General features: G+C 43.0%; 1 protein-coding gene and 1 long non-coding RNA gene across 3 annotated transcripts in view; one reads left to right on the top strand and one right to left on the bottom strand.

Moving 5' to 3' along the window:
• The window catches only part of LOC309529748, a 537650-nt gene that overhangs the window by 106879 nt on the left and 407205 nt on the right, over positions 1–23566 (bottom strand). The window lies entirely within an intron of this gene.
• The window catches only part of FANCL (FA complementation group L), a 46198-nt gene continuing 36081 nt past the window's right edge, over positions 13450–23566 (top strand). Inside the window, exons 1-2 of one of the 2 annotated variants that reach the window (XM_082217822.1) lie at positions 13450–13627; positions 22053–22111. In XM_082217822.1, coding sequence (XP_082073948.1) covers positions 13532–13627; positions 22053–22111 — 155 coding nt within the window. In that variant the 5' untranslated portion in view covers positions 13450–13531. The remainder of the gene's footprint in view (positions 13628–22052; positions 22112–23566) is intronic. The other variant, XM_082217823.1, reaches the window with a different exon arrangement.

Genomic DNA, 23566 nt, shown 5'->3' on the forward strand with positions numbered 1-23566 from the left:
AAAGAAGCTCAGCATATGTGTACTGAAAAGCTAATGTCAATAGACCATTTAGAGCATGGTGTTGCCAAGCATGTAGGATGAGTTAGGGAGAGGTACCAGAGGAAGCAGGTATTAGGTGGAGAAATGTCCAAGCAAACCAGCCCCCACAATGAGAGCAAAGAAAAAAAAAAGATGCCCGTTCCCATTTATCAGAACTATCTTCCGTTTTAGATGCCGTGCTCCCTGGGAAATGAGTGTTGTCCTTCCAAGTACACGAGATTAATTGGCAGTAATTGAACACAGTTTGGAGGCTAATTATGTAAAAATTGATATTAAAGAATACTACCAAATTGATGGAGTTTAGCAGTTCATATTTAGTTTTACAAATTACATGAGTTGAGAGGCAGCAGTAAGAAACAATAAAAATCCACTGAGAGCTGCTAAAGCAAATTAAGGTTTACTAGTCCTTTGAAAGACAAATGATCCAAGCGCTTGTAATGTAGGGAGGGCAGTAAAAATTGTTCCTGACATTTACTATAGATTTAAAATATCAAATGGTCGCAGATGCCATATGTTGAACACATTTCATTTTTTCCCCCTCCCCTTTGAGGGTAAATGCTGCTTTATTCCAAAGGACAGCAAGGAAGGAAGAAATCTGAGACAAGAACTTCTGGATCCAGGTTTCTGGTGCTGCAGCAGAAATATCTTAAGATCAATGGTTTTCAAAACATGCATTGCGGAAAGCTGGGGTAAGAATAAGTAGCATCTCTGAGGGAGGGACCTTGGCTCGATGGCAGAACAGAAGCTGTCCATTTAGCTCTCCCAGCTTCAATCTCCAACATCTCCCATTTTTAAGAATGGGAGGTGACAAGAAAGAACACCAGATAAACACGGGCAGTCAGAGTCATTGTTAGCTGGCATAGATATTAAGTTCTGTCTGTTTGACTTTTTTTAAAAAAATGCTGTTTGCTTGCTTACTAGGTTTTTTAAAAATAATAATAATTGTTGGTCTGTTTTAGTGTGCTGTATGTTAAACTTGTGCCTCTTTTTCTATACACTTGCAAACCACCTGGGAATCAACGTTGATGGAGTGGAACATAATTACTGGCAGGTGCTCTCCCAGGTCCCAAATGCTGGCATTTCCCACCATTCCTCTAATTCCTTGAAAAAGACCATTCCAACTCTCATCAGCCCTGGCCAGCATAAACTAGAGAGCCATAACTTTCCCATCCATGAATTAAACTAAGGTATCATGCTATTATCTACCATATAGGAGAGAGAAATTGAGAGAGGTGCTATCACCTGCCATATGGAAAATGGCTATTACTTATTTTTATAATAGCCTGACTCGGTGACTAAAGAATAGAAGTCAGCTGGGCTCATTCAGGGCATCCTATGTACCTATGCTCAGGCAGTTATATCTCCCCTTACCTGTCCACATGTAAGGAATTGCAAGCTGCGGGAAGGTATAATGTGGGTACAGCATAGTCACAGACTAAGATGAAGATTAAACCCATGAGCATAGCCCACATTGACCCCAAGGGCCATACTTAACAGAAGCTCAATGGAGAAGTGGTTGTCCCATTACAGCTCGGTTGAGCACATAAGGAGAGCTGGGTGGAAATAGCTTCTGGAAGAGATCTCAAGTTACTGGTCAGTGACATTATTATGCAGGCAGGGGCATCAGCCAGTCCTGGGTCAGGAACCAAGTGGAAAACACTGGTGGACAGAGACAGGCACTTCAGCACCCTGGACAGAGCCAGGGAGTACCGTATTTTTCGCACCATAGGACGCACCGGACAATAGGACGCACCTTGTTTTAGAGGGGGGAGAACAAGAAAAAAAAATTCTCTCCCTCTCTGCCCAGCGCCCCTTCAGCAAAGTGGCAGGAGGTGCTGCGCAGAGGGGGAGAATTTCCCCCTCTTGTTTTCCCCCTCTAAAACAAGGTGCCGTTTAAGGTGCGTTCAGACGCCTTCAGGCGGCTACCTTGGAAGCCTGGAGAGCGAGAGGGGGCGGTGCGCACTGACCCCTCTCCCTCCAGGCTTCAGGTTCCTTTCGACCTGCCCACCACCAGCCCCAAAGAGCAGGTCGGAGAGCAGCGCAAAGGCGCGCCATAGCTGTGTGTCACCTCTCCAGCCGGGAGAGAGTCGCGGGGGGCTTCTTTAGCTCCGCACGCGCTCTCCCGGCTGGAGAGATGGCACGCGGCTAAAGAGGCTGCTGCAATAGCCGCGCGTCACCTCTCCAGCCGACAGAGGGTCGCGGGACTATGCTGTCTTCGCTCCATAGGACGCACACACATTCCCCCTTCATTTTTGAAGGAGAAAAAGTGTGTCCTATGGTGCGAAAAATACAGTAGGTTACTTGTTCATAAGAATGTAAGAAGACTACTCTTGTGCTTGAATCCTACTTGCATGCTTTCCCCAGGCATCTGGTTGGTCAATATGAGAACAGGGTGCTAGACTAGATGGGCCATTGGCCTGATCCAGCAGGCTTTTTCTATTTTTATAAACATGTATCACAATACTCCAGCACTTCAGGAGGTCAGACTCGATAATCCACCTCTACAATTCTAAGTCCCTAATCAAAATGCAACACCGTTCCATCACATCAAAGCATTTCAATGTGTGACAAAAACACATAATACAGCCATCAAAATAATTCATCTACATGTACACTACATAATACTGTACATTCGTGCTACACAAAATTAATCTAGTTCAGTTGGTAGAACATGAGATTCTTAATCTCAGGGTCAGGCGTTTGAGCTCCATATTCCTGCATTGCATGGGGTTAAGCTCGATGACCACAGTGGTCCACTCCAACTCTACAAATTCTATGATACACCTCCATATACACCTCCCCCCAAAATCTCCTTGCACCCACCACATCACTCCATTCACCCAAAGAAAAGATAGACAAGGACTGGAAGGTGTTTAAAGGATATTTGTAAAATCATATTGAAAAATCAGAACTCCTATTAGATTAAATAAATCCCGTTATAAATACTGAAATACTAAATAAGATGGATAACAATGTGTAACAGAAAAAGAAACAGAAAGTTGGTTTAAAAGTGTGTGAAAGAAAGTAATAGAAGTGGAAATAAATTGCAATTGAGTAGATTGGAAGTCTAACACAAGGATGGGGTGAGGGGTGAGGGATGGGGGTGGGAAAAGGAAATATGTGTGGGATTGAGGGTGGGTATGTATGAATATTTTTAAGGACTGTATGAAATGTATGTTTGTATATTCGCAATATGTCTGTATTAATGTTGAATTATTTTAATAAATTAAAATTTATTAAAAAAACAAAAACGAACCAATAATTTGGTGCAGTGAACTTGTGCCACTGGCCCTCCTAATTTGCTTGGCCCCTTTTCTGATCTATCAGTCATGACTGAGGTAGGCAGCACAACAGAGTTGTGTTATGAGGGTTTTTTTTGTACTTGTATTGATTTGTCTTCTGTGGATGCCCTGTAACTTAAGAGAATATTCTGGGCCCAGTGTTTACTGGGTGCAATGAGGGCTATTGAGTCTAACCAGCACACCATACAAACTGTTTGTATATGTCTCTACAGGGGAAGATCAGTGACAGCAGACAAGCAAATCTGGAAGAAATTATCCAGGTTAAACAGTATGTGAGCAAAGGGGATGTCACTGAATGCAAGTTGCATTCCTTCCTTGCTGTAGGTCTAGGAGTGCTTCCTACATCCAACAGTGTCCTCATATGGTGAGATTCCCTATCCACACCCAGTGGCGTAGCGTGGGTTGTCAGCACCCGGGGCAAGGCAAGTAATTTGCGCCTCCTAACCCGTGGATTTGCGCCCCCTAACCTGTGGATTTGCACCCCCTAACCCTAACCCCCAGATGTTGCGGCCGGTGCGGCCGGGCCCCCCTGCACCCCCCACGCTACGCCACACCACCACCAGAAGCCAATGACATGTAAGGTGGGCATTGAAACTCACTATCTCACAGAGGGTGGCAGCCCAATAAATTAATTGCACTAGCAGAATAACTTTGGCTTGCAAAACGGAAGTTTCCCTCCTCTCCTCCCCCTGGGCAAATCTGCCCCAGGTGGTTGTGAGAACTCCCCAAACAAATGTAGGGAGTGTGGATGGGAAGATGGAGTAAGAAAGTCCCATCGCATAAGCAGAAGTTGTTCCGCTCTTCAAGGAGTTACTTAGTGATACTTTGGATGCAATCCAATGTTTTGTCATGTTTTTAAGTGCTCCTAAGGGGAAGAAAAGGGACGCCGGTGGCGCTGTGGGTTAAACCACAGAGCCTAGGACTTGCCGATCCGAAAGCTGGCGGTTCAAATCCCTATGACGGGGTGAGCTCCCATTGCTCGGTCCCTGCTCCTGCCAACCTAGCAGTTCAAAAGCACATCAAAGTGCAAGTAGATAAATAGGTACCGCTCCGGCGGGAAGGTAAATGGCATTTCCGTGCGCTGCTCTGGTTCGCCAGAAGCGGCTTAGTCATGCTGGCCACATGACCCGGCTTAGTCATGCTCGGCCAATAAAGCGAGATGAGCGACGCAACCCCAGAGTCAGCCACGACTGGACCTAATGGTCAGGGGTTCCTTTACCTAGGGGGAAGGAGAGGAACAATATTTCTATAGTTCAATAAAGGTCTGTATCGCTGAGTGGCTAAGCAAATGCCATGCCTACACAAGACTGCAGATTCAGGCCTTTGCAAACTCCAGGTCATGCAAAACTTGTCTGAAACTGTGGCAAGCTGCTGCCAGTCAGTGTGGACATCATGGAGCTGGATAGACAAATGGTGTGACTTTGTATAAGGCAGCTTCTCATGTTCCTTTCAGGGAGTGTATTCACTATTACGGGCATGCCCAGCTTTGGTACTAGTGAAGGAATCCAGTCTGAAAACTAATGGTATAGAAGAAAGACAATTACTTTATTTAATAAAAGCCTCAGCGACATGCTTTTTAAATTAAAAAAGAAACAAATATTAGAAGTTTTAATAAAAGAATACAATGCACGGTTGAATAAAAGATCTGTTACGGGTAGACAATTTTTGCCTACTAAAGTAGCTGGAAATTTTACTGCTAGCAAAAACTGGATGATGGCTTTTATTGGCATGAGATGTAGGACAAAGAAAAACTCACGAAGTTATAGGTCCCAGCACTCTAGGAAAAGTACATGTGCCATGTAAAAACTCCATGGATGCCGAGAGAGAAAGCAAAAGCCAAGTCTGACCAGATGGTAAAATTGGATGTTACTGAATGACGTCATAGAACAGACTGATCTGTATAATGAAACCAAGCAAGCCAGAAGTTTTTTTAGAGTCCAGGAAGACATGAATGGAAGTGGTGCATGAAAGAAAAGCACTCTCCTTTGAGAATGCTTTGAGGAGATCATGTCTAGACTCCAAATGTTAAGAGGCTTTTCCATTTTGAATTCAGACCGAAGACTATAGCAAGCAAGCTCTGGGGTAGATATGCTGAATTCTGTGCTTCCTTCCAACAACCACTTTCGTGAGGCAATTTAGGAGTGTATCTGAAAGGGGCACCTGGAGACTGTTGGTTGAGTCTATCGGTGTCTACCCATGCAAGGAGTCCAGCCCAACAGGGATGGATCCCTGAAGAACCTATAATGCCTGAGAGAGATGTTCTCTAGCCAGAAAGGCAGGCAACATACAAGTCTAGGGCTTGAACCTAGAACCTCATGGCTGAAAGTCAGACTTTGACTCAGACTCTGTGTGCCCAGACTCCTCTTCACAGAAGGGGATACAGGTGAGGCATGGAACATTACGCCTTGTGATTGGTAGGCTGTTCGAAGCATCAGGAATGGCTAGGCCAGGCATGTCCAACAGGTTGGTCGTGATGGGTAGATCACTGCCTGGTTTTTTTTTTTTAATACTGGATTGCTTGGAAGTTGGACATGCCTGGGATAGGCCATTAGTTCTTGCCTGGTCGAGAGAAGTGTCTTAGTCCTGGCACCAGATACCACAGTCCTTTGGTCTGAAGGACTCAGTTTAGCTGACCAGAGCCTTTGCCTGCTCCCGGCAGGTAAATCTCGCTAGTCCAAAGCACACAGCCAAAGAAAAAGCAGTGGAAAGTCAGGCAAGAGTTTGATACCAAGGAAAACAAAGCAGGCCCTTACAGAAGAGCAACAGCAACTGCTGCCAAGCCTGCCATTAGCCTTTTCCTGCTTCTTTAAACAGGACTGCTGGGAGTTCACTGGAGCCAAACCCGATCCTCCGCAGTTGTCAAGACAATACGTGCCAAAGTGCAAGGCAGGGGATGAATCTCGATGGCCACAGGAGATGTCAACCAAGTTGCACGACTGTGTGCTAAGACTTTTGTATAGTAACTGCTTTTAGCTTGTGCTAAACTCCGCTCAACCCACATTCCCAGTTTGTTCCACTTTGGCTGTGTGAATGGATCAGCTTGCAAGTCAGCAGTATATCTAATAACAATAGGCTTATAGTGCAATAGCAACGGTGCTTTTGTCGAATCAGCAACCCAGCACTTTCCATCCCAAGGTTCTTTCTATCAGGTTGCCCTTCTCAAAACATACCATCAGTATCTTCTTCTACTTCTTCTTTTTAATATTGTGGTTTAGTTAGAAGCCTCTTTATTTTTTAAGACTTATTTTACTGTAGCATTATCACAGCTTAATTTTCATGCAGTTTAATCACATTGGGTTATAAACTAAAATATCTCGGTACTTATGGTAGCATCTAGTGGAACCTACCCATTTGCTCCTTTTAGTACCCCTGACTCATCATCTTACTCTATATTCATTCATCAGTGTTTTAACAACCGTTCTAAAAAATGTGATGTGATTGATAATTTGTCTAAACATGCTTGGCTTTATATTCATTCTCTCTCTCTCTCTCTCTCTCTCTCTCTCTGTGTGTGTGTGTGTGCGCGCGCGCACAAAGCCATTGGGGCATCATGCTTACTAGGAAGTAAATCCCACTAAACTCAGTGGGGACCTACTTCAGAGTAGGAATCAACTGCAATTCTTTTCATTCTGTAGCAGTTTCCAGCTTTGTAGTTCTTCCATTTATCCTGAAAACAACCCTAGGAGGTCGATTGTGCTTAGAGCCTGAGCTGTCCAAGACCACCCCCAGCTGAGAAGGGCTTTCTGGCTGAGCGAGGCCTGGAAAAAGAAAAACTCCTACATCTAAAAAAGTGAACACACAATCCAGCACACCGCAGGATCACGGACTTCATCACACAATCCATTTTTTCCCTAAATAGATCTTCAGAGAGAGAGAAAATGCATTCAAAACACCATCATTTGAAATGTTGCCACAGTCTCACCTCCTTCCATCAGACAAAGGGGAAAGGGATCATTTCTTCCAGTCCCACCCCCCCACCCCCCCACTTTCAGGCTGAGCACAGGGAACAGTTCAAATCTAGGAGTTCCTTCACTGCCTTCTCTGCCTACTGATTCCCAGAAATTGTCTTCCTCTCTTTCTTGGGAAGGGGAATAGCTCAATAGTACAGCATGAGCTTTGCATGCAGAAGGTCCTAGGTTCAATATCTGGCATCTCCAGATAGCTTTCCAGGTCTGAAATCCTAGAGAGTCACTGTTGTTGTTTAGTCATGTCCGACTTTTCGTGACCCCATGGACCAGAGCACGTCAGGCACTCCTGTCTTCCACTGCCTCCCGCAGTTTGGTCAAACTCATGCTGGTAGCTTCGAGAACACTGTCCTACCATCTTGTCCTCTGTCGTCCCCTTCTCCTTATGCCCTCCATCTTTCCCAACATCAGGGTCTTTTCCAGGCAGTCTTCTCTTCTCATCAGGTGGCCAAAGTATTGGAGCCTCGGCTTCACGATCTGTCCTTCCAGTGAGCACTCAGGGCTGATTTCCTTAAGAATGGAGAGGTTTGATCTTCTTGCAGTCCATGGGACTCTCAAGAGTCTCCTCCAACACCATAATTCAAAAGCATCAATTCTTTGGCCATCAGCCTTCTTTATGGTCCAGCTCTCACTTCCATACATCACTACTGGGAAAATCATAGCTTTAACTATACGGACCTTTGTCGGCAAGGTGAGTCACTAGAGGTGTGGAAACTTTGGCCCTCCAGTTGTTGAGGGCCTATGGCTCCCACCCACCCCTTGACCACTGGGGATCTCCCCTGAGCCATTTGAAGCTAGATCCCTAGGTTATGATATTGGTTACACCTTGCTCAAACAGTTACCTGGGATGTACAAGCCATAGGGAGAACTGGGGGAAGAACTAAACAAAACATTTGCAAGTGGATTCTATTTCTGCAGTGATGATTCTTTGAAAAGCCTACGTAAGTATACAGACAAAGGAATTCAAAAGCTACCTGGAGAGCTCTGGCAAATGAAAGAATAAAACTTGAAGATTGGAATGCTGAATTTTAAACCTGGATGAGAGAAAATCACTTTAGTCTGATAACCGGATTACGTAGAACAAAAAAAGGAGAGAAAATTAAGAACTGAAGAGCATAAAATTAAGGTGGAATGCAATTTGAACAGTAAGTACATGATGCAGGCTTTTATATTCATCTCCCCCTCCCAGTGTCCAACTAATTAAAATTACAGTCAAAATGAAAGAGACCAAACTTGTAAATATCTTTTTGCTAATGATGTTGTCTTTTTAATCATCTTCGCATTCAAAGACTTTTCTTTATTCATTTAGAGCTTTACAAATCAAAAATTGTTTTGCCCCATTTCTTTAAAAGTTTTCTCTTAAGCTATGAATTTGGAATTTTTCATGTGATTTTCTGGGTTTTTACAACTACCCTTGTGAAATCATGTATTGTATCAATTCACGGGATCTTATTTTTGCTACAGAATATATTTTGTATATGATAATGGGATTTAATTCAAGCAACCTTATTCATTTAGGAAGGTCAATCCATCTGCTCGTATTATTCATATTTAAGATGCACTTTACATAAAAATACAACAATCACAACCCAGTATTTTATCTGAACTACATTTATCATACATATACACACAATATACAAAATAAACAATGATTACGTAATGGAAATGTGTTGAAAAAAACAATGCTGATATGCTACTGGAATACTGTAACATTATTAAGAATTATATAACACAAGTGAAGTAATGAATAGACAGAAACTCATTTGACTTACAATGCTCCTTATACAAAGTCTTCTCTAGGTATAGATTGGAACAGGGAAACCTTTTAGCCCAAGACTCATATCCCTGGGCTTCTACTGAAGAAAGGGTGGGACAGAAGTGCAATAAATAAAATTATTTTTGTCACCCACACATTCCAGTTTCTGGTTTCTTAAACTGCAGTGTCCTGAACTGGACACAGTATGCAAGTATGAGGTCTGACCAAAGCAGAATAGAGTGTTACCTTTACTTTTCATGATCTGGACACTAAACAGTGGTACCTCGGTTGTCGAACTTACTCTGTTCTGGGAGTCCGTTCAAATCCCGGAACGGTTCGGAAACAAGGCATGGCTTCTGATTGGCTACAGGAGCTTCCTGCACTCAATCGGAAGCCACGTCGGCCATTCGGCTTCTCAAAAAACGTTCACAAACTAGAACACTCACTTCTGTGTTTGCAGCTTTCGGGAGCTGATTTGTTCCGACAAATAAGCCGTTCGACAGCCAAGGTACCACTGTACTTCTGTTGATGCAACCTAGAACTGCATTAGCCTTAATAGGTGAATTAATAGCAGTGTACTGGAAGAAGCAAAGGTCACCAGTGTCGAAGCAATGATTCGTCAACATCAACTTCGTTGGACTGGTAATGTTGTGCGGATGCCTGATTATCATCTTCCAAAACAGCTACTCTCTTCTGAACTTAAAAATGGAAAGCGCAATGCTGGTGGTCAACCAAAGAGGTTTAAAGACTGTCTCAAGGCAAATCTTTAAAAAAATGTAGTATAAACACCAACAATTGGGAAATATTTGCCTGCAAGCACTCCAATTGGAGAACAGCCTTTACTAAAGGCTTCATGTGCTTCGAAGACACTCAAACTCAGGACGCAAAGGAGAAACGTGCTAAGAAGAAGGGATGCTTGGCAAATCCACACCGTGTTCAACTCCCACCCGGAAACCAATGTCCCCACTGTGGAAGGGTGTGTGGATCCAGAATTGACACTTATGGACTCATTGTCAGAACCTTGTTTATGGAAGACAATCTTACTCCGCTATGAGTGATTGCCAAAGAAGAATAGCAACCACATCACCCTGCTGATACATGTCTGGCTTCTGGCCTACTAATATGCCCAGATCCTGTTCACATGGGCTGCTATCAAGCCAAGTGTCACACATGATTTTATTTGACAATTCTTCCAGTACAAATGGACTTCCCTCTTCTCTCCCTGCAGCCTCCTCCAACTGCTCCAAAGGACTGGGGGGCAACCACCAAAAGAGATTTGGAAGGTGCAGGAGACCTGCAGGGAAAGGAGAAAGAAAATCCCACTGTGCAGGCAGAAGCCTTTGTGCTAATGAGACAACTTCGTTGGGATACAATGCTATATGCCAAACTTGGCATTTATCTGTGTTGAAATTAATTTCGTTTGGCCCAGTTCTCCATCCTATCTTGAATCTATTTTTAAAACACAAGAATGGAGAGATTTACAGGCAGTAGTGGAAGCTTTTTTTAATCTTTTTTTAAACGATGCAGTTATGATGGTTTAGAAAGATCATACTGAGGATAAATTTTGAAGAAGGGTGGGAACAGGCAAACAGGAATTATGAGCCAAAGCTCTATTTTAGAGATTCAGACCACCCCCGCCAATCATTTCTGAAGGGGAAAACCTTCAGCGGACAGTCTGGAAAACCTCCAAGTATTTTCAAGGTTTGAAAGGGATTAAGAGCATCCTTTTGGGCCTTCCAAATCAGTACAGCATATGGATTGGTCTGGTCTTCCAGTGTTGTCAATGTCTGTAATGGGAATATTTTTTGTAATTCAAGATGTAAATGAGGCATTAGAGAACCTATGTACTTTATGTGTAGAAGATAACTGATTTATATGGTTGCTTTTGGACACCTGCCAGGAAGAAATAATTCTAGGGAGCCAAGATTGTGTTTTGCATATGTGAGCAGATGAAAAACTCAAGGCCACTTGATGTTATTTTTAGAGAAAGAGGTCTGAACATTGGAATAGCTAGCAGCATGCAGACCTGTGCTTCCTCCATGATCCTTTGCTAGCGCAGAAATTCTTACGGGAGACAGAATTCAGCATCCCTGTGAATCCTAAAATATTTTTTAAAATGGGAAGAGCAAGTTTCTAGTCCCTATAGCTATGACAATTGGCTTAAAGATGTACAGGCAACACCTGATGGAACTTCAGAAAGTGGGGAGCAGTGAAGGTGGGTTAAGAGACCTTTGTGCCTGAGTTCAACACATTGATTAAAAAAATACCTGGTCATTTTCTGTCCTCTAATCTATTCCCTGAAGTGGGCTGTCTCACTCAGCCTAACTGGTCAGGAAATTGCCTTATATAGAGTCCGGTCAATTAGTCAATCTAGTTAAGCAAAGAAACATAATTCCCCCAATCTAGATTACGGCAGGGTTGCCATATTTCAAACATTAAAAATCCAGAAAGAAAAGTTGGTGAGCTTTTTTTTTTGGCAAAGTTGGCAAAGTTTTTAAGGAAAATAGCCCAAAACGACATCCGGATTTTCCCGGACGTTTTTAGCGATTTTTGGCTGGACACTGCTTCCGACTGCAGTATTCTGTATATGTCTGGGAAATTCCAGATGTATGGCAACCCTAGATTACGGCTCTTCTACAGCCTTGGGGCCCCAACTGCAAAGGCCCTGCTATTTTAGGGTGATATGTTTATATAAGGTGAATAGGCAATAATGGAGACTGCAATCCTAACTCCACTTACCCAGGTGTAAGCCCCACTGGATTTAGAAGGGTTTATTTCTGAGTAGACATTTATGGCATTTACCCATTAGCTCAAAAGACTCTCAGAGCAACTTGCAAAAATCAGTACTGAGGTCACCTCCCTCAAGCTCACAATCTGAAAAGACACCACCACACACAGAGAAAAAAAGAATGTGTTATGTACTGAGTTGAATAGGATCCAAACTGCAGCAGTCTGATTGGTCCTAGAACAATAGGATCCAAATTGCAGCAGTCTGATTGGTCCTAGAACAATAGGATTCAGAATGCAGCAGTCTGATTGGTCCAAGAACAATGCAGCAGTATGATTGGTTGGCAGGAACCACCCAATCATGCTCCAGATATAAGTGAATCCACAACCTGATTGGCTTACAGTAGAATTCCAGAATTAACCAATCATGTGCAGCCCATTGTGTAAATAATGTATATAAAGCAGATACTTTGAGGGGACTTTCATTCATTCCTCCTCACCACTATGAGCTGAATAAAGAGCATGAAATCACTTTGCGACTCTGAGTATATTTCAGAATGAGTGGGAAAACCAAGTTATTTAACTTACATTTCTAAAAACACAGGTTAAATAGGTTTTGCCCTAGAGCAGCCTCTCCCCAGAAGCATTCTTCCCCCTCCCCAGGCCATAACCAGGAGCAATCAGAAATTTCCAATCTTTAATAAATGTCAGTAATAATTTTTCTCTAATTAAAATACATTAACTTCGCCGTCACAGCTAAGTCCAATAATTTTATCAACCATTCCTCCACAGTATCCAATTATTTCCATCTTTGTGCATATCACAATCAAACCTGTGCATGAGTTCAATGGGACCTACTCCCAGGTAAATTGTGTATATAAGTCGCCCTTAATTCAAGGAGGCCTGCAGTTTTTACTGCACTTATCTTGATGTTTTTAATAGGTGTGTACATATTATATATAGTATTAACTTTCCCAATGTTTGTTTTGAAGTGATTGTTTTTTCCTGTATGTTTTTAATTGTTCCCATTTTTCTCTGTAAAGCAGCCTTGAGTCCCTGTCAGGGAAAAAGGTGGGGTATAATAATAATAGTAATAAAAATAATTTCTTATTAGACGTGTGCAGGGCTGCACCAAAATACAGCGCGAGCCAATATTTAATTGTATTTAACTGCAGCCCCGCCAAAAAGCAGGCGGGAACTTATATCTCTTATTATGTGTAATCTCACTATACAGCATACAAGTTGTACAAGTGACAATAAAGGATTTCAATTATCTACTTGTCACAACTGGAGATTGACTCAAAATAAGGCGTGGCTTACCTCCAGCCCCGCCCCTCCACTCTCCTCCGCTCGCGCGTTCTGCCCAATCACAGTTGGTGGCGGGAGGCACGGGGCGGATTCAAAACGAAACGGATTTCAACCGTCCCTCATAGAACACAGAACGGCGCGCGCGGTGGGCGTGGCCATCTCTGAACCCGCCCCCTACTTCCTCCCGCCCCTTTCTTGGCCTTCCTTTCGAGCTGAGAGGGAACGGGTGTGGGGCGCGCGACATTGTCAGTCGCTTCTCTCCGGGCCCCGCGCATGCGCCGCGCCAAACCCTCCCTCAGCAAGGGAGGGGAGGAGAGAGATTGCGCCTGCGCGTTGTGGTCGAATGGTTCGGCGGCGGTTAAAAAAACGTCGGCGCGTGAGGAGAGGGAAAATCGAGCGGGCGGGAAACAGTAGTAATAATAATAGTAGTAATAATGGCTGCCGGTGTTGGGTCGCTGCTGAGAGAGTGCCCGCTCCTCCTGCCCCAGAACCAGGAGAAGAGCGTCTATGAGGGCTTCGTCACCGCCCAGGTACTGAGACGCTGCACGCCCCCCCCCCCAATACACGGGAAAACGTTTAACGTGCAGCTTTATCTGAGAGTAAGGTCCCGTTCGACCTGAGGAGACAAGTGGCAGGGGTAGTGTGAACGACCTGGGGGCGGGGGGAAAGAGAGAGGGGGCGTACTCGCTACTTTTCTCCTCACAACAATCCATAGCTGCCAACTTTTCCCTTTTCTTGCGTGGAATCGTATTCGGAATAAGGGAATTTCCCTTAAAAAAAGGGAGACGTTGACAGCTATGCAACAATCCCGCGAGGTTGGCCGGGAGCTTCGTGGCTGAGGGAGGATTCGAACCCGCGACTTTCGCGGCATAGGACGAGGGGAAGGCGGAAGAGCAGGCTTCGTAACAGGCTTAAAAGACCTGCCTGAAAGCCGCTGGTTTCTTCAGCTTGGTGGTCGCGGATCCAAGGCAGGTCGCCATGGATTCCTGCATTAGAAGAATCACAGAATTGGAAGGGGTATCCGAGGGCCATCTAGTCCTACCCCTTGCACTGCAGGGTGGTGGCCCGCCTAGGGTTGGACTAGATGACCCCTGCGCCCCACTTCCAGATTTACAGTTCTGATTCTGTGCAACAGGAGCAACCCCCCCCCCCCCAGCATGCGTGCCCAGGTACAAAGCGGGTCTCAAAAAGTTGAAGGTACCTGGAATGTTCTGTGTTGTTATTATGGTTTAATGACATTGTTGCTTATTAAATTTATTAGTCTTTTGAGGGGAGGGGTTGCCGCAGCAGCTCAAAGCGACTTAAAATATTTTGAGGGAATTCATGCAAGACCAGCCCCCCCCTCCCCAAGTATCTGAATGCAAATGAGAAATAATCATCTTTTAGGATTGATAAACAAATAGCCTGATCTGGTACAGTGGTACCTCAGGTTACAGACGCTTCAAGTTACAGACTCCGCTAACCCGGAAGTAGTACCTCGGGTTAAGAACTTTGCTTCAGGATGAGAACAGAAATCGCGTGGCCCCGTTAGCTAAAGTGGTACCTCAGGTTAAGGACAGTTTCGGGTTAAGAACGGACCTCCAGAACGAATTAAGTTTGGGAGCTTTGGGCTGGGCTGCCACCAATATGTTGATGACACTCAGCTCTATCTGCTGATGGGTGGCCACACCGACTCGGCCCCGAACACACTGACCAGATGCTTGGAAGCTGTGGCTGGATGGTTTCGTGGGAGCCGATTGAAACTAAATCCTTCGAAGACAGAGGTCCTATGGCTGGGTCGGGATGGCATGGGGATGAGGGACCAACTCCCTTCTCTTGCGGGGGCCCAATTAGTGCCATTGCCTTCCGTTAAGAGTTTGGGTGTAATCCTTGGCGCCTCCCTTTCCATGGAGGTGCAAGTTACAGCAACAGCCAAGGCGACATTTTTCCACCTTCGGCACATCAAGCAGTTGGTCCCTTACCTTTCCCGCCCCGACCTGGCCACAGTGATCCATGCGACGGTCATCTCCAGGCTTGACTACTGTAATTCGCTCTACGCGGGGCTGCCCTTGAAGCTGTCCCAGAAACTCCAGCGGGTACAGAATGCTGCAGCGAGGCTCCTCACAGGGTCTCTGCCATGGGAGCATATTCATCCAGTGCTTTTCAAGCTGCACTGGCTCCCGGTGGAGTACAGGGTCAGATTTAAGGTGCTGCTTTTGACCTTTAAATCCCTTCACGGCCTAGGACCCTCGTACCTATGAGACCGCCTCTCCCGGTATGCCCCACGGAGAGCCTCAAGGTCCATAAATAGCAACACCCTTGTGGTCCCGGGCCCTAAGGAAGTTAGATTGGCTTCAACCAGAGCCAGGGCCTTTTCAACTCTGGCTCCGGTCTGGTGGAACGCTCTGCCTCACGAGACCAGGGCCCTGCAGGATCTGATTTCTTTCCGCAGGGCCTGTAAGACAGAGTTGTTCCGCCTGGCCTTTGGCTTGGAGCCAATTTGATTCCCTCCCTCTCTTTCTTTTTTCTTTTCCTTCTCCTGCGATGAGGCTACATTTTAATATTTTAATGTTTCAGTATTTTAATGTTGTATTTTTTAATTTTGTTTTTAAGTTGTAATCATTTAACTTGTTTTTATTACTGCTTGTAAGCCGCTCTGAGCCCGGCCTTGGCTGGGGAGGGCGGGGTATAAATAAATATTATTATTATTATTATTATTATTATTATTATTATTATTATTACCACCACTGTATATGATGGTAGTGTGGCAGCACCTTAGGAACTCTCTGCCTGTTGATATTAGGCAAGTACTACACTGCCTTCAGAAACCTTTTCTGTTTGGGCGGGACTGTACAGACACATGATTTGGTTACATATCTATCTTTTGTTTTAAATACGTTTTTATTTCATTTTAAAATGCATTTTTATAACAGATGTTTTTGCCACCCTAGGTTCCTTTGGGAGGAAGGTTGGGATATAACTTAAATAAATACATACATTCGTACTACTACTATGTCTTATTAGTTGCATCTCACAATCCAGTTTAACAAACAAATATTAGTAACTTTCACAGTACAGTAATAATAATGATGGGCTGGATGGACAAGTAGGCTTCCTATAACTAGAGTAGGAAAGAAGAGAGCTCTTGTTTATTTATTTGTTATTATTATAGTTATTTATGCTCCACCTTTTGGGAATGCAGATCCATTCCAGGCAGTTTAATACATTAAGCTACATTTTAAATAACCGCATTTAACAATTCTGTTGGTGTTCAAATGTAGCCTTGCCTGCCAAAAGGGTGGTTACAGTTAAAAAGAACACACACACACAGTCATGAAGAGCATGGAGGGAAATGGATACAAGAGGGAGATAAGTTCTTTAACCAGTTGCTGCCAGGCTGACCTTCCTGATGGTTTTGACTGGACAGAAGTGTTGCAACTCACCCAGTGGACCTTGATCCCCTGGCTGATGCTGGAGGCTAGAGTATGCTTCCTTTCTGTTCTGTAGTATTAGGGCAACTGGAGCAGAGCCTTCTTCTGTAAGAAAGATGCAACAGAATGAGGTGGCAGGATGGACTATATCTCTTCAAACTGCATTAAAATCGGGGTGAGCTTTGCAGTTGAATTCAGTAGGCACAGGATTCCACCCTTAAAATCATTAATGCACTGACAGCTGTATTATCTGAAACAGAACTTTTTTGAGAAATTATGTTTAAGCAAAGGAGTAGCTGACTGCACACAAAGTGCTGTTGAATGCAGAAAGAGAAGATAGAGAAAAAAGAAAGCAACACCCCTTCACCCCCAGTTAAAGCAGAGTTATCAAAGCTATTTTATTTCTAGAATTTACAACATTTGCGTATGCACCATATTTTTCTGTAGGAGATTTTCTTTTTAAAGGTGTTTTTTAAAGTACCTTTCAGTACTTTAATGAAACACTGAATCATAGTTATTTGACCTTTACAAAAGGTCAGAATTACATCTGCTTTTTATTTTATAAAAAAGGCCATTTAAATGTAATAGAAGTGAGAGTTACAATATACTATGAAGGTAAAGGTTATGGGGTACATTAATTGTGTTTCTGTATTCTTCATTATGACAGTTTCTTGAAATGTCCGTTCCTTTGTACAAATGCTGAAAATAATTAATAACTCTGATAACTGCTTCTAAACTTAGTTAAAATACTTCCCTGATCAGAGATTTATGAACTGTGTTGGGGAGACTTGACACCTTCATTTGTTTCCCAAATTTGGCCAATAGCATCCCTTATTATGAAACTTAATTGAAAGAGTACAGTTACACCTTTAAGATGAACTGAAATTATTTTACTGAAACAGCATGAGCTTTTGTAGGCAATTACCTACTTCATCAGATGCTAGAGTGGAACTGATTAGAAATTAGTCCTTATTAGAAAGAAGATCCTTTCTGCCCATGACATTTCACACTGCTTTAGCCAAGACAAAATGTGTGCTCTGGGGAGTCCTGGTAACTTGCTAAAAAGTGAGTGCAAACTACAGACCCTGACCAATGCAAGTCATGAAATTATTAACCAACTTTAGTTGATTTTCCAGTTAGAATGTTAGACCACATGGAACCACACAAGGTTCAAGAAATGACAGAATTTTGTATAGCTGTTTCTATGTATGGACACTATTCTGCCCTCTTGAGATTGAAGAGAGGAAGGGGGGCAAATACACCATCAGGGCCTCTGCCAGTCCCTCTGCCACAGGGCGAAGGAATATCACCTGCACTGTGAAAACGAAGAAGAGGGCTGGGAGGGGGAGTTTGTGGTGTTTTTTTACAATCTGCTGACCACTGGATGGGAGAATTGTAAGACTCCCTGACTGCCTTGTCAAAAACTTAGTGTATCAAATAAATAATATTTGCAACCTGCAAATGCTCTATTATAGGTCATTCAGTGGCCTATAGCTCTGGCACATCATAGGAAAATTAAAACAAGATTCTGCTTTAGCTTCCATGCAAATTAATGTGTTTTCCCATTTGTGGAATAGTCTCCATGGAATTCTATATATTGAGAGTGAACTCATTCTCCATGAATGGATCCAAATGTAGTCAAAATGGTACCTCCTATGTATAAGAGGAAGGTGTCAGAAGACTTGAGGGAACCCCATGGTATGCAGACCTAGAGAAAAGATTCAGGGGGCAGGAAGAGAACCCCAAAACAGTCCAGTAAAGGCTAAGCAAATGCAGAATGGTGCTGAAATATAGCATTCCAGAAGAGGGCATGGCTGGTTGGCTGCATCCTTGAACAGTGAGGATTCTACATGTATTACTTGAGTGCCCAGCATGGTTAACATCCTAGGCATGCGCCTTAACCCTTTGCATCTTTTAGCTTCACTCCCCAGGTGGTTGTGAAAAGCGGGAGGGTTTCATAAGCACATCAGAAGAAGCAAAACTTGGTATATGCTAGCTGCCCTTGCTAATAGAAAAACTTGCCTTCAGTGACTGGAAGGTGTAAGAATGCTAACAACATCATAAGGGAAGACCTGACAGAAAGCTAACAGTAACTGCAAGCATGTATATTGGTCAGCTCTAATTGAATTCATTTTTCCAATTTAACAACCGAAGAAGCAGCACAGTAGACTAGGAAAAAAACTAGAGCATGGGACTTTTTTCCACCAAGTTTTCAAGTGAAAAACTGTAAATTGGGGAAAACACTGAAAAAATTATGACACCCCCACCCATTTGCAATGAGTAAAATGCCTTTTAAGATTTTAGCCAGAATGTATAGTATGAAGGTTTTTATGTAAGTCAATTCAACATTAGAGAATAATATTTTCTATATATACTATAGATATATATGTCATTCAAACCCACTACTATTTCTGCACCTAAAGGGTGCTTCCATTTTCATGAGAGAGGCAAAAATGTCCTTGATTGCTTCTGAAGTGATGTTTGTCTTTGGATAAACTTGGATCTAATTTAAGATATGCTGGAAGCAAGTGTCCTATGTCTGTCCTTTTGACCTGACTTATTTCTTGGAAATGACCTTTTTACCTCTCCTCAAATCCATTGTGACAGGGCACCCTGCTACATACTCTGAAACAAGCAGCTCCTTGTCCTGCCTTGCTGGAGGATAAAATGGTCAAGAGGCACTGCAAACCTATATATGTTTTTATGGGAGTAAAGGTAAAGGTACCCCTGTCCGTACAGGCCAGTCTTGACAGACTCTAGGGTTGTGCGCTCATCTCACTCTAGAGGCCGGGAGCCAGCGCTGTCCGCAGACACTTCCGGGTCACGTGGCCAGCGTGACGAAGCTGCTCTGGCGAGCCAGAGCAGCACACGGAAATGCCGTTTACCTTCCCGCTAGTAAGCGGTCCCTATTTATCTACTTGCACCCGGGGGTGCTTTCGAACTGCTAGGTTGGCAGGCGCTGGGACCGAGCAGCGGGAGCGCACCCCGCTGCGGGGATTCAAACCGCCGACCATGCGATCGGCAAGTCCTAGGCGCTGAGGTTTTACCCACAGCGCCACCCGCGTCCCTTTATGGGAGTAAGTTCCATTAAAGAGCATGGGTCTTCTGAGTAAGCATATGTAGGATTGCTCTGTAAAAGTGCAATCCTAGTACTATGTCTGCTACTTAAGTATGAAGTAAGACAAACTTCAAGACATCCAAGTCTTCTGAAAATGTTAGTATTTATCATTCAAATTGCAGAAGAGCTATATACTCCTAGCCCAGAACTTCCAGGCATCAGCAACTTAATCAATTAAATATTTCTCTTGTGCAAGCATTCATTTTGTAAAGGTATAGGATTTGCAGGCAAGTCTGCTTCATTGAAAGTTGAAAATTATGCAACTTGCATATATTTCAGTTTCCACCAACATTTCCATAGTCCCCCATTTTCATTTGTTTCCCTCTATGACTTCAACATTTCCAGAATTTTTACATTTCTGGCAGTATAGTTTCTCATTCTGCTTGGCAAATTAAGAAATCTGGCTCCTGATCCACAGTGTGGACATCACTATGTTGTATTGTACATGCTTGAGTTCTCATCCTGTAAGAATTCTGAATAATGCAAGCCACTTAAAAAGGGAAAGAGGGAAAGACACTCCTATTGATTTCATGAGAAGTGAAACAGACTTGCCTGAATCACTTCAATATTATAGAGAGATAAAAGAATTATTAAGATACGACCTTTCCACACAATGAGAGGCAAAATGTTTTCCAACCACATCTCATCCGTTGTAAGATTTTTCTAGAGTATTCAATCTGGCAGTGGATTGATGTCCCTTCAATGTGATGTGGGGCTCGGGAGGGAGAGAGAATAACTGCTACTATTTCTGTCTTCCGCCTTCACTTTAAAAAGAGTGTTATCTTGTGCAACTTCCAAAGAATTTAAGATTTTTGAACCCCAAACATTTAAAACCATGGGGCAGTTAGGGTTAGGAAGTAAATAAAAGAAGATCACACAGTGGTGCAAAAATTGAAAGTGTCTAATACTTGCACACCTGCATTTTCCACACCAACCACTTATGTATAGACCGCTTATATGACAAATTTCTAAGTAGTTTTGAACTATAAAAAGTTTAAGAACACCACTTAAAACCACAGTTAAAACTGTAAAATCAGAAGTTCAATTGAGTGGGCTGCTTATCTAAGCTGATGGGGCCTCCTGTTTCAACAGGGAAGGCATTTTATTGCTGCCAACAGTGTTATGGCATGCCCTCCCTTTTGAAATATGAAAAAGCCTCCTTCTGTTACCTCATGCTGATAATTGTCAGGCCACAGCAAAATGAACCAAGTTCCATTAGATGATTGTAGTGCCCTTACCAGTGAAGAGGAAGGCAGTTTTTCAGGTAATCTGGTCCACAGTTATTTAGGGCTTTATATGGAAGTTTTTTTTCTTCGGAAATGGGTCCAAGTGGCTCTTTTTGTCTTAAAGGTTGCAGACCCCTGCTCTAGACCAACTGCCAAGGAAGCCTCACACAGAGCACATTACAGTAGGCCAAACGTGAGGTTGCCGTTGCTTGTGTCACAGTGATCAAGTTATCCCTTTCTAGGAAAGGGTGCAGCTGATGTAGCAGCTGAAACTGATGATAAGTGCTTTTTGCCACAGACCACTTGGCCAAAAATAGTTCCAAGAGCATCCCTGAGCTGCATACCTGTTGTTGTTTTTTTCAGTGGGAGTGTCAGCCCATTTAGGCTCTCCAATTCTCCAATCTGGAAACGACTTAACCACAGTGCTTCTGTCTTAGCAGGATACAGCTTCAGTCTGTTGACCCTCATCCACTTCACCACTGCATCCAGGCCTTAATTCAGCTCATTGTTTCCAATTCCGATTCCAATTCCCAATAGCAATGGGAATAGCAATGGGAAGTAATGCATGTTCCCAGATATAAAATACTGCACTCTGAGTGTTTGGAAAATAAAACATCTCTACAACAAGAGCATGATTTTGAGAGAAGATGGGTGATATATTACAGATAATAAATAGATCAACAAATGTACCTTAATTGTGTGGAAAGGCACTGAGAACGTCATTATATTGTGTTGAAACCATTCTGCAAATAGAAGGGCTTCTGTACTGTACATGGAAATAATTCCAATCCAGCGGAGACTCCCTGAAGGAAGGGGATGCTTCAATTTTTAGTGATCCTTGTTCCTCTGCATCACTTTCCACACTTGTTCTGGAAGGTACGCAACCTTCTGTTGCAGCTTTTAATATTGTATGCTTATTCTGGTTCTTACTATGTTTCCCTCATGACTTGGTGTTGGTCAAGTTGCTCCTGCTGCTTTGTACTGATCTCTTATCCAGCAGTAGCCACATTTTTTTGTATTTGGCCATAGTTTTTCTATTATTTCATTGCCTAAGGCTTTGAGCTGTAAACTAGTAAAAAAAAAGTAAAAAAAATAGGTCAAAGTCTACTTTTTAAAAATTCTTAGATATGCCTTAGCATTACAGCTGTGCTAAGTTGATATATTTGTAGATATTCTACCTAATGAGATGCTACTTTTCCAGGGCAGAGACTTTCACATAAGGATATTGTTACCATCGGATCTTCAGTTGAAAAATGCCAGGTAAGGCGCAAGATTTTTTAAAATATATTTTTGCTATATTGCAAGATAACCTTTTCATTTTTAATAATATGTCTTGTGTGAGAAGTAGTGATGGCTCTTACAGTTTGAAGAGATTTCCAGAGTATCAGCAATTTTAGTTGTTAAATGATTGTTGCTAATTAACTTTGACACCAGTAAGATTTAGTGGAACCAGTCAAGGGAGAGCATGGAAAAATGTAGGAAAATGAGCAAGTATTTTCTGATTCTGCAGACCAGGGAACAACCACAGAAGAATGTAAAGTTGAATTTGGTCTGAATGTAATCATATTGGGGTTATACTTGGACAATCAGTGACTGTTGCAAAGCTGAAATGTCTTAAGTGAACTAGCCAAGGAAGTAGCATTGTGGATATTCAGTAAAGTACTGAGGCTTCAGTTGGCGTCATCCCCAACCATTGGGGGACAGAGATGCAGTGGTGCACACACCTCCAGTGACATATGGCTCATAACATATTCAGATGGCAACTATACTGACTTGCATGCCATGCAGATCCCAAATTGGGTGGGTTTGTGGTGACACATGCAAATGAGTGGGATTTTGTATATAGAAATTGTTTCACACCCAACTGATCATCATAATCTGGGAGCTGCAGCATGCTTAAATTTAAAGTGGCTGTCATACATTTTGAACTGGTATCCATTACATGTTACAGCTAAAGACAGGTGGGGGAGTGTGACGATTACAATTTTTCTCTTGAGGACACTCAGGTTTTGCATCATGCTTTGATTGAAAATCATATTCCGTGCATTTCAGGCAGAAACTTGCGCCCAGCACAGCTTGACTGATAATTCTGTGTGTGGTTTCCCTCCCCTTTACCTTGAGTATGAGATTTATCTCACTTTCTTGAATTATGTGGAGCTATGTTTATCATGGTACAACTTGTTTAATTCTCTTCAGTAGAATAATTTGGATTGCATGGCTTTAGCCTGTAAAAAGGTTTACAAATGAGTAATTCTGTTTGGGGCAGGGATCGAACATGTGTGCAAGTATTGTTTCCATAGGTTTCACACCTGCAAATGTGCAGGGACATACACCCTTCACCTCCTGCACTATTGTACACTCCTGTATCAGAAAAGCCTTCTTACAAAAGTGTCAGTGAGTCTGAAGGTGATTCCAGTGTGTGTGTGTGTGTGTGGCTTTTACATGGCTGAATGTAGCCTACAGTGCAAAGGGTAAGAATCTGTTACTCTCCACACTTTAGTTTCTGGATCCACCCATTACTGATATGCTATCCCGGAAGGTTGTCCTTGAGAGAATGTGACCCTTGGGTTGAAAAAGGTTCCTCCCCTGCCCTCTGTCAACTGTGGATTATGCAAATATCATTTCAGTCTGTCTGAGTTCATCCAGGGCTGTAGAAAATTTCAGAAAGCTAATTTGGCTTGCAGAAAGGTGTTAAGGTCTGTGCTTCTTTTATGA

Source organism: Podarcis vaucheri (assembly GCF_965113315.1).
Source record: "Podarcis vaucheri genome assembly, chromosome: 3".
Lineage (NCBI taxonomy): Eukaryota > Metazoa > Chordata > Lepidosauria > Squamata > Lacertidae > Podarcis > Podarcis vaucheri.